At 38.3% G+C, this 12,051-nt stretch overlaps 1 protein-coding gene across 1 annotated transcript; it reads right to left on the bottom strand.

Annotated features, from left to right (window-relative positions):
* Positions 1–11,484, bottom strand: CCNG1 (cyclin G1). Its single transcript, XM_081320701.1, has 7 exons — positions 11,286–11,484; positions 9,968–10,231; positions 9,239–9,492; positions 8,171–8,249; positions 7,978–8,076; positions 4,383–4,577; positions 1–2,058 (listed from the first exon to the last, which is right to left on the bottom strand). Exons 2-6 carry the CDS (start codon positions 10,229–10,231, stop codon positions 4,386–4,388), a joined length of 888 nt encoding a protein of 295 aa, XP_081176827.1. The 5' UTR covers positions 11,286–11,484; the 3' UTR covers positions 1–2,058; positions 4,383–4,385.
* Between the last annotated feature and the right edge of the window lie 567 nt (positions 11,485–12,051).

Here is a 12,051-nt window from a genome sequence, read left to right as displayed (position 1 = left end):
TTGATCCTGACCACCTCAAGGTTGACTCAGCCTTCCAAGGTCAGTAAAATGAAAACTTAATTTGCCCAACACCCTTTTCCAAATCCAGGTTAGTTGATCTGATATATTCTATAGACAAGGTAAGTTCCTGAAAGCCCGTCTGTGGTGTAATCAACTCATCAGACTGCAGAAATATTTTTTTCTGAAAAGCAAGTTTTTCTTTGCAATACCTCCAAGAGCATCAAAGGTGGGCTACACATTGCTGGCAAAGAGTGTTCCAGGTATGTGTCTGACCCAACACAGCCAGGTCTTGTAAACACAGCGATACATATCTCAACATGCAGCCTTGTTTAGAGCACAGTAAATATCAACATATTTTGGAAAATATTTTTCTTTAAGCAAGTTACTTTCACAATCCAAGGCTAACAAATCAATTCATGCAATTCCATTTCAATGTGTTTTATTGAAAGGTAGTTTTGTTGCTTACAGACATAATAGGACATTTTGATAACAAGTTTGTTCCTTCTTGACTCTGTAAACATCATCTTAAATATTGTTCAGTTTCAATATTCAAATACTAAAGGCATATTAAGATACAATTATTCAATTTAATAACGTCCATAAAAAATGATAGTCTGAGGAAATATCCCATGAGTTTTGTTCTGAAGAGCAGCTTGCAATGAGGTAGAAATAAATGGTTTGTCCAAATGCTGGGTTAAACCAAAAACAAGTCTTCAGGTTTCTGTAATTGTAATAATTTTCCTAAATTTCTTACTTTGATTCTAAATACAAGCCAGTCAGCTTTAAGTGAGTCATTAAGGCAATATGAAATTACACCAATGGTATATGTGCTAAAATTAAAAACATAAGAATTGCTGCATTATGTTTCCAGTCAGCTTCCAAAATTCTTCCTAAGTAAAATCCATTCTAATTTGGGCTGAACAATGCAGTACACATTATGGTAAATACATTATCAAGTTGAAAAGATAATTAAAACTGTTTAAAGTAGCACACCACTAAATTCTGTGCTTTGAAATCCATTTGACACAATGTTTTACTGAAAGTTTGATACCAATCCAAAGCCAGACACACTCCCCTACATATATGCTTAATATAAACACAGAACTTTTGCACTTCTAATAGAGGGGAAAAAATTTTAATCCAGACCAGGGAAGTTTAAGCAGTGAAATGCTTAAATTTGTCTCACCAATTTTGGTACATGCAAGCAGAAGTAAAGACCAGGGTGAAATACTATGGGAAAAATCTAAAATAGTTAATTCTATTTTTAGACATTGCCCACATTCTCAGCTGGTGCCTGACTTGCATTCTTTAAAGAGTTTTAATTTCCAGTGAATATAATGTACTTTCCAACTTCTTTAAAATATACTTTGCTAGAATCTGAACTGTAATGATACTTGTTAAAAATGTATTCTTTATGTTAACACACTGTAAATACAGACTAGATTTGGCACTTGCAGTCAGTATGATCTAGGACCAACATATTTTTTATTAGATTAAATTCACCTCTAATGTGAATCACAGTTTAAAGGGAATTATCAAATTTTGGATTAATTTGGAATTTTATGTTAACACCATTTCTCAATCATTATTACCATTACCATGAATTAGATGTAGCAATTTTCTTTCCCTTAGTAATGTTACTACTCTCACTAGAAACTTGTGTATGTTTTATTAGTTTAGTGATAGTTATGTTCATTTTCTACCACCATTTAGTTCAGAAGTGCAAGTATATAGAAGAATTATTAAGGATCAAGTTCTACAATGACTCACATTTTCACATTTCCAGAGGGTAGATCAAAACAAAAGCAGCTGACTTGGTATTTTAGACCCAAGCATTCCTTTACACAAAAAGTCTTCAGTTCTGTGGATTAAGAACAATCTTGTGGCAACAGGCTATATTGTTGTATAGTTCAGAGGCATAAGTGTGGTTGAAGTTTAACATTCATGAAATCAGGTCAGAAGAATCCAACCATTTCTGTTTCAGCACAGGAAAGCTTATATCCTTGTTGATTGAACATATGTTGCCAGTGTCCCATCCACTCTTCTTCAGGATTACCACTAAATCAAAGGAAATTTGAAAATTAATATTGTAACATAAAGTGCACTTATGCAAAAGTGGGGTGAATTAGCATTGTTTACAAGCAGTGTATTCTAAAAAAAAACAAAAACAGGAATTTCTCTCTTGAAGATTCCTATTTTTGACTATTTCATTTTTATGCTATTAAACAAAACCATGTTTATATCACAGGTAGCCCTATACTTACAACAATTCATTTAGTGATTGTTAGAAGTTACAATGCCATTGGAAAAAGTGGCTTAGTTGTATCATCCCTACGGTCACATGGTCAAAATTTAGATGCTTGGCAACTGACTCACATTTATGATGGTTGCAGTGTCATGTGATCACTTTCTGACAAGCAAAGTCAATGTGGAAGCCAGATTCACTTAACAATCATATTACTAACTTAACAATTGCAGTGATGCACTTGGCTATGGCAAGGAAGTTCATAAAATGGGCAAAGTTCACTTAACAACTGCCTTCACTTAGCAACAGAAATTTGGGGCTCCGTTGAGGTCATAAGTCAAGGACTTTCTGTACTGTAATCTTTGCTGAGTGCACTGTCATGGATAGCAATAACCCTGTCAGCAAGGCATTGCTGGAATGAAAGTTTAAAGTATCTGAAAGGTTCCTAGATTTGCAAAGATGAACTCTATTCTCCCATTAGTTAAGGTGTTTAAGATTACAAGTAATCCTCACTTGCTAACCACAACTGGGGATCAACAAATCTTTTGCTATGCAAACTCAGTCATGAATTGAAACCTCACAACCCACTTACAAAATTAGTTTCAACTGTGCGTTATTAAGCAAGACATGACCAGACTTGCAGCTTCCAGCCTGCTTCTCCATTGATTTTGCTTGTCAGGCTGGCTGTGAAGGGTGCAAATGGCAATGACACGATTGTGGGGTGCTGTGACCATTGTAAATGTGTGACGGTGCTAAGCACTTGAATCACAATTATATGACCATTGGGATAGTGTGATGGCAAGTTCAAAAACTGGTCTTAACCAAACCAGCATTCGGTAAGGGAGGACTCTATGTATGAAAGTCCATTTACATGCATATAAGTAGTAAGAAAACTCAACATTTATATTTCTCGTAGTTTAGCGCTTTACTTCTTGACTATTACATGTCCATCTACTGTGGATAGCTTTTTGTGCTATATTAAACTGAAGAATGCAGGCAATTATATTAGCAAAAAAAAAAGGATTGAGACGGGTAATGTTCACAAAGTGCAGTTAGGATTGGCAACTATACCCCTATGTAATGCAGTTGTTAAGTGAGACATAACGTAACCACAACTTGTAATTTCACTGCCAGCTTCTCCAGACTCTGTTGGAAGCTTGCTGTGAAACTCTCAAATGACAACCATGTGATCGCAGAAACATTATGATAATCGTTAATTTGATGGAACTAAGTTAAGGTACTTTTTTAGCACCTTTGTAACTTTGAACAGTCACTAAACAGGGCAGTCAGTAAGCGAGAACTACCTATGTAATGAAGCACATTAGGAAACTTGAGAATATAAAACTGACACTAGATTTCAGTAGCTTTTCAACATGTTTTCCTTACAAATATCTGATTAGTTTTTTTCTGAACCATATAAACATGTTTTTTTTCAAAGTTATATTTTTCAGATTCCTAAAAAGATTGCTGCAACTTTTACACTATTTTTATTTCTACTCAAAAATTCAGAATAGTTAAAAAAATTTATATATATATATAAACAGACTGCTTTATATTTGGTAGAAAGGGTGCTCCACCCAACACACATATATATATCCTCCCTGGCCTCAACTGACAGAAGTGACGGGGAGCCTGTGGTCTAAAGGTTAATATAGCTGCCTAACATGCAAGCTGCCCAGGTTCGAATTCCATAGAAGTAAGGCTAGCTGATGAGAGCTAAAGAGCTTGAAATAGCCATACTAGTCTTCCTTTAACTCTTTGTCAGCAAATACATACATACATATATATATATATATATATATATATATATATATATATATATATATATATATATATATATATATATATATATATATATATATATATATATATATATATATAAATTTTAGATTGCTAACAAAGAATTAAAGGGAGACTGATATGCATTTCAAACTTATTTTTTTTCATCAGTCAGCCATACCCTTCTGAGATTCGAACCTGGGCTGATTGCACATTAGGCAGTTGTTTTAACCTCTAGGCCGCAAGCTCTATCTCACTTTGTTAGCTGAGAAGCAAGGGAGATATGTGTTAGATGCTTGTTAACTATTTAGATTACCTTGCTAGGTATATGAGTCAAAAACACTTTTAAAAAATTCACCTTTTAGGGACCAGTTTCTGGGATTGTGGGAAGATGGGCAATTCTGTAATAACTGTGTTTCAGTTGCCGGGCTGTGCGACCAGACACAATCCATTTTAGCTTTTGTCCACTTGGCTTGGAACATTTGCTTGAGGAATATTCTGAGAGGCACTTTGATACAAGTTCTTTCCAAAAGGAAAATTCTCTACTATTTATCTATAGGGGGGAAAAGGGAAATTAAAACCAATCAGTACCACTCATGAGCAATCAATCCATGTCAATGATCAGGTAACACATAAAGACTGACACACTTTCATTTATCATGTGAGTTTTAAAAAGCTTATTCAATGCATAATTTCAGTTTATTTAAGAGGCTTTCAGGTTGTCAAGAATTTTTTTACTATAAAACTCTGGAGATATAAATATGAGGTTTAAAACTGATTTATTGAAGAAAAATACACCTGTCATAAAAAAATATGTGCAAGTTGTTTTAGGTAAATAATTAAAAAGAAAATTCTAGAATGAAGATTCACCAGAGATAAATGTTATGAGGGACAAAAAAATAATTACCGTATATACTTGAGTATAAGCCGACTCGAGTATAAGCCGAGACCCCCAATTTCACCCCCAAAAACTGGAAAAAGTTGGTGACTTGAGTATAAGCCGATCCGCCGTTCTGCAAGCCTCCGCCGCCGGCTGCTTCGTTCCGCAGCGGAAAGAAGCAGGCAGGCTGCTTCGTTCCGCAGTGGAAAGAAGCAGCCTGCTTCGTTCAGGCTGCTTCGTTCCACAGCGGAAAGAAGCAGGCAGGCAGGGGGCGGAGGAACGGAGACCCGGCGACGTTTGGGGAGGTTTGGGCGCCTCTCCAAATATCCCCAAACGTCGCCGGGTCTCCGTTCCTCTGCGCCCTGCCTGCCTGCTTCTTTCCACAGCGGAAAGAAGCAGGCAGGCAGGGGGCGGAGGAACGGAGACCCGGCGACGTTTGGGCGCCTCTCCAAATATCCCCAAACGTCGCCGGGTCTCCGTTCCTCTGCGCCCTGCCTGCCTGCTTCTTTCCACAGCGGAAAGAAGCAGGCAGGCAGGGGGCGGAGGAACGGAGACCCGGCGACGTTTGGGGAGGTTTGGGCGCCTCTCCAAATATCCCCAAACGTCGCCGGGTCTCCGTTCCTCTGTGCCCTGCCTGCCTGCTTCTTTCCACAGCGGAAACAAGCAGGCAGGCAGGGGGCGGAGGAACGGAGACCCGGCGACGTTTGGGGAGGTTTGGGCGCCTCTCCAAATATCCCCAAACGTCGCCGGGTCTCCGTTCCTCTGTGCCCTGCCTGCCTGCTTCTTTCCACAGCGGAAAGAAGCAGGCAGGCAGGGGGCGGAGGAACGGAGACCCGGCGACGTTTGGGGAGGTTTGGGCGCCTCTCCAAATATCCCCAAACGTCGCCGGGTCTCCGTTCCTCTGTGCCCTGCCTGCCTGCTTCTTTCCACAGCGGAAAGAAGCAGGCAGGCAGGGGGCGGAGGAACGGAGACCCGGCGACGTTTGGGGAGGTTTGGGCACCTCTCCAAATATCCCCAAACGTCGCCGGGTCTCCGTTCCTCTGTGCCCTGCCTGCCTGCTTCTTTCCACAGCGGAAAGAAGCAGGCAGGCAGGGGGCGGAGGAACGGAGACCCGGCGACGTTTGGGGAGGTTTGGGCGCCTCTCCAAATATCCCCAAACGTCGCCGGGTCTCCGTTCCTCTGTGCCCTGCCTGCCTGCTTCTTTCCACAGCGGAAAGAAGCAGGCAGGCAGGGGGCGGAGGAACGGAGACCCGGCGACGTTTGGGGAGGTTTGGGCGCCTCTCCAAATATCCCCAAACGTCGCCGGGTCTCCGTTCCTCCGCCCCCTGCCTGCCTGCTTCTTTCTGCTGTGGAAAGAAGCAGGCAGGCAGGGCGCAGAGGAACGGAGACCCGGCTTCGTTTGGGGAGGTTTGGGGAGGTGCGCGCGCACCTCCCCAAACCTCCCCAAACTTCGGCAGGTCTCCGGACGGCGGTGGCTTGGGAGAGGTGAGCGCGATCCCGGAAGCTCCAAAGCCTCGGCCGCGCACAAGTCCTCGGTAAGTTTTTTTGTTGACTGGAGTATAAGCCGAAGTGGAATTTTTCAGCCCAAAAAGTGGGCTGAAAAATTCGGCTTATACTCAAGTATATACGGTACAGTACTGTATGCAATATATCAGTGTCTAGGGAAAAATGTAAAAGAAAGCAGTATGTTTTCAAATAAATTTCTCAAAAATGAGACTTCAGTATTAAGTTACTGATTTACAATGAAATTTAGTTATGCATCAAACAAATAGGAATTAAAATTTATGTATCAATATATTCCATACACACATATAAAAATTATTCATTCACAAATATAGTCCATAAAATGAAGCTGTAAAGGGTCTCTCTCATACTCTCACCAAATGTATCTCTAATAGTTAAAAAAAAAGTATGCTCTTCCAAAAGATCTTAAGGATTTAAATACATTCATAAGAAGGAATATTAAATAGCTTCAATCCAAAGTAAGAATTTAAGTCATAACAAATATTTTGAATTGTGTCCAGAAACATGAATTTGCTAGTATGTTTCTTACAATTTAATCCACACTCACAATTCTTCATTGTAGCAAACTGAATAATCTGAATTTTCCAAATACTTTTGAGAGAAATAAATGACCCGTTTATGACTAGTTTTAAGAGCTGAAATATTCTCCATTTGGTCTTTAGGAAATGCAGCCCTGATGTTTTTGATATTACCATTTAAGATTTCAGTCTTTAAAAAAGGTTTCTTATACTGTAATCTAAGAATGAATGAACTTTTATATAACCAGGTGGATCAACTAAAGTAAAATCCATGAACATACACACAATGTAATACAATGTGATCTGGAAAATAAGGATTGCTTAGTGTGTTATATTGGAGCACATCGTGTGGCTAATTCAACAAATCATGGATAATCTATGAATTAGTCTATGACCCTCATCATATTTCCACAAATAGGTTTCTAAACTTGTAAGCTGTAAAAGTTTTCATTCATAACATTCATACTCTGCTGGCTCTTCACCATTGCCCAAATATCAATACCCTTAATCCAGGAACTATATCCCTTTTTCTAATGTCACATTTGCCCTTTAACTACCATTCTTTTGAGCAAATAGAGAGGCACTAAGAAATTTTCTGATTGGAGCTCTAGCCAGCTTCTCCATTCCATTTAACAAGTAATTAAACAATGAGATCTGCTGAGCTGCACTACTGTATTTGCTATGAGAGTTAAGCCACACAAGTTATTTTAATGTTTGAAAAATAACCACTGTTATCAAAACTATTTGCCAGGGATTGAAATTGTGCCTCTCAACATATACTTGAAATACCTTCAAAAATATATTTCCTGAAACTGTCAGCAAGGATCCTCCTGAAAGTTATTCCATTTCTCTTGCCACCTACATAGCTATTTCCTTCTTATTCTAATCTAACTAACCTAAACATTTTCAGAAGAAACCAACCTGTGGATGATATCTAGCTTAAAAAAATAGTCGTCATATTTCTATGATAAATTAACAAAGTTAATTCAAAGTTAGTGAAGACATCAAACAGATATTTAATTAGGGCCTACCTTGGAATGTATTCGGAGACACTGTATTATTTCAACCAATTCTGGCACTTTCTTCTCTTCAGCTTCTAGGGCCATTATTGAAAGTGCCAACACCGAAGGCTAGTGGGAAATAAAATAATTAAAAACTATCAATTATGTTAAGCTTTTGCAAAACTTACTGCTGAATTGATCACTAACTGATCATAATCCATACCTTTGCTTTTGAAAGAAGAATTCTGCAGTGGCAGGCCTTTAGCTGGGCTTCAAGTATCTCTAATTTAAGATTATCATTCCTGTATAAAACAAGGCTTAATTTGTTGATTTTCAATATTTTATATAAGGATTACCACAAAATGAAATATGAACTGAGTAGTTAGAAGATATGAAAAACTAAAAAAAGTCATAAAGTGATTTTTTTGAACTTAAATCATAAACACATTACCTAATATTTGGCAACTCAACTCTAAATTCTCAAATTATAAAATTGCATCTAAATACAAACACGTTTCACTCATAGCATATTTAAAAACAGTAATTAATAGTAGTTGGGGCCTAGAGTAGAATCAACTAAGGAAGAGTATTTTGGGTAGATAAATCAAAAACTCTTGTTAGAAACTTCCTTTGAGCAGAGAGTGAGTAGTTATAGAGGATTAAATATTGATTGCCCTTTATTTTCTGTTTTCATTTGGTTCCTTCCATGAAGTTCTGATACTATAATCAAAGCCACATAAGGGCACTCTGCAGGATTGAGGTAATTCAGGTTATTAGAGTTAACTATGCTGTATATGTCTGTGTGCAGATGAGCTACATTTGTGGGGGGTTTTTCTAGAAACCTCAAAGGCCCCTAATAGAAAGCTGCTACTTAGGGGAAAGGAAAAGTAATTCCACCTCATAAACTCTGCTGTAATATAACTATGGTGGCATGACAATGACGATACTGATTTTACACAAATGTAGTAACCCTGTTTCAGATAGCTCAAATTTAATAGGATTCTAATAACACTTCAAACTGCTGTGTGGGATTAATAGAATTGTACATCACAGCCATGTAAATATTAATACCTCTTAAAGCCAGAATGTCTGTCTGCTATGATGTACATATATTGGGGCACTGTTTAACAGTTTCAACCCCCAGAGTTAAAATTTGAATTGCAAATGCATATCTCGATTAATTTAAAAAGGTATTCTTAGATATTTACCACCCTGCTAGGACATAGGACATTTTCTTTCTATAAATCTCTTTTCGGTTTAATTCCAAATTGGTCCAGAAAAGGAGACTTACCTTTCACAGTTGTTGCTGTCACACAGAATTAAACAATAAAGTTGCAGAAACTGGAAGGCAGTTGTTGCTTTTACTTTTCCATGTAGCTTCTCTAAAAGAATTTCCTCCATTCTCATTAGGTCACTAACTGTAAACCGATACTGACTTATTCGGATTAAGTCCGTAGCTAATGGAATATTACTCTCTTCTTCCATGACTTTCACCGCCAAGTAAAAGCAACTTAAGCCAACACAGCCCAAGTGTTTTGGCTGCACCTAGAAGAAAAAGATTTTCAGTTGAAGCCTACAGTATACTTGGTTTACATACATACTGCAAACCTACAAAGTAAATATTATGTAACTCAATAGGACTTTTGACCCAAAAATGTTCGCTGTGGGCTTATAGCAACCTTTTCTTACTTAAAATAAAAAGCAATCATTCCTTAATCTATTTTCTTCTATGCTACCTTTTAAACTTTTGGTGTGTTTATATTCAAGAAAATAGGAATTTCCAGTATGGAACCACTTTGGTTAATGTTGTCTATTGTTCAGAAAAGTAAGCTTTCATGCCTTGCTGTTCAACATCAATCAAGCATCTATTTGCTGTATATTATCCCTCAAAACAATTCAGTTCAGTATACAGGAATTCTCTTTGGCAGCTGAAAATCTGAAAAGCAAATTAGCAGCAATCTGAAATCTTGTATCAAAATAAAAATAAACTGGCTTACACTGTAACTTCATAAAGGCCTACCTTCATTTTTGATAAAAAACGATCTAAGTAATTCACGGCAAGAGAGAACGTCTCTGTGCGAAAGCCGAAGAATTGAATCAAACTAAGCAGATCTTTCACTTCAAAATCCCGCAACCTTGCTGTCATCCGGAGCCCATTATCATGAGCTGATTCAATTGTTCGCAAGCCAGAGAGCTTTGGCTGATATCTTAATTCTTGCTCAAGCAATGTATTGAGCTGCAGCAGTAACTCGGGAGTCCCATTTGTTGCAAACACATCAATCATCTGAAATACAAAATTTAGATCAAGACTGTTTTCAAGCAAAACACTTAGAGAACTTTCTTTGCTTTTGCCACCTGTCAGCAAAGCTGCAGAGACGCTGCTGCATGTCATATTCTACATTCTTTAATTCCATGTGTAACATTTGCAGAAGTAATACAAAATGCCAAGGAAGCAGAAATGGTCAGATTATTTAAGAGTATATAAACCAAGGCTTGAAAATGCAAATATAAAATTATAATTGTAAGAGCCATTGTATCCACAGTGAAACAAACTGTTCTCATGTCTTGAACCACCCTCATTATATTTCTTTAAAAAAAATAATGAAACATTTAAACTAATTCTATAAAGGCCTATGATTTAAGTTTTTAAAACATTGTGAAGAGAGCACCACACCTAATAGGATGAATCCCAGGGTTTATTTAATTCTGTATCAGTTAAAAAAGCACTGCAGTGAATGTTATCCTCATTCCCTCACTGTGAAGTCCCTTGCTTCCTCCCAGTAGCAAAAGACCAACTATAATTTATTAGAGGTTCCTTACCCTGTCGCTGTCTAGCGTCTTCTAGAAGCCTTGGACTTGACCAAGTTGCCAAGCGGCTAAATGAGCGCTTGATTGGGAGAGGCTGAGAGTTAAGTGTGACCAAGTTTAATTAAATGAATGTAACAAGTCCTTGGGGAGAAGGGCGGCATATAAATTTAATAAATCTCAACACCGTAGTAACATTCTCTGCCACAGCTGGCTTTATCTCACTCACTTTCCTTTCGGGACTCCTTATTTGAAAAGTATTGATGCTAATAAGAAAAGTTTCACTTCTGGTTCTCCCTCTCTCCCCCGCTCCCCTCTTCTTACTTTTTGTATTATTTCATTGATAGACATAGGAATTATTACATTTCAGTAGATCCTATCGTTAGTAATCTCTGTTAACGATGCCAACTTCACGACAAGTCCGGACTTGTCCTCTCGTCTCATATAGCACGCTGACAGCCACTCGCCAGTAGGAGTGAACTATTTTGTATGGTGAAATAAATAGGCAAGCTCCCGGAATTCCAGTCTCTTACCTTTTATCCCAGGAAAGATACAGGCGGTCGGAAAGTCTTCAGATAATCCGAGCTGAAGTTGAAACAAACTATGGACTTTAAAAATATAAATATATAAATACCTCTAGATTTTTTTTTAAAAAAATAGCTTTTTATTTATTTTACAAAAGGACAGAACTAGAGTGACGCTTGCAGCTTTGGGAAAAAAAAAACCACGCGAAGACTCTCCACCTCTTTCAGCTCCGGAGAAAACTAGATTCTGCCAACATTACTTCTGCTTACTTCAAACTCCGCCCCGGCTTTTATAGAAAAAAAAGAGGTTTCTTCTGATTGGCTACTGTATTGACCTGGTAGACCAATCAGAGCCTCTCACACCGCAACTTGCTCCAATCGGGAACTGAAAAGCTATATAGAGCCGGGAAATTGCGCGTCTGTGGTGCGTTTTGGTTTCTTCGTTCGTCTGTAGTACCGCGATCACTGGTAGATAAATAGGTTTTCCGTTGAGTTCGGGGGAAGACAAAGAGAAAGTAAACTTGTTTCAGCTTAAGGTAGATTTGTATGATATGTTTTTCTAGAGGCAATTCTAGGGGGGGGGGGGGAATCCCGCTCCACAAGTCCTGTTTATCAATCGGAATACGACTGAGTGAATGAAAGAGTTACACAAACAGATCACAGGTGCTACGGTATTTATTCAGGCGTTCGTTTCAGGCAAGACAATCGGACACATTGCTATGACGATCATTCCAACCTACTGTATGAAAGTAATGGAATTGCACTACATTACAGG

This window comes from Vipera berus (assembly GCF_964194415.1).
Source record: "Vipera berus genome assembly, chromosome: 2".
Classification (NCBI taxonomy): Eukaryota; Metazoa; Chordata; class Lepidosauria; order Squamata; family Viperidae; genus Vipera; species Vipera berus.
Note: the sequence above shows the minus strand (reverse complement) of the source record. Positions and strands in the feature narration are given on the sequence as shown.

What these genes read in the sequence shown, in the direction of transcription:
- CCNG1 (XM_081320701.1), bottom strand. Translation starts at nt 10,231, where the DNA reads ATGATTGATGTGTTTGCAACAAATGGGACTCCCGAGTTACTGCTGCAG. An exon ending in GTTTTTTATCAAAAATGAAG is followed by an intron (nt 9,493 to 9,967) that starts GTAGGCCTTTAT and finishes TTTTTCTTCTAG; the next exon opens with GTGCAGCCAAAACACTTGGG. An exon ending in GACAGCAACAACTGTGAAAG is followed by an intron (nt 8,250 to 9,238) that starts GTAAGTCTCCTT and finishes TGTTTTATACAG; the next exon opens with GAATGATAATCTTAAATTAG.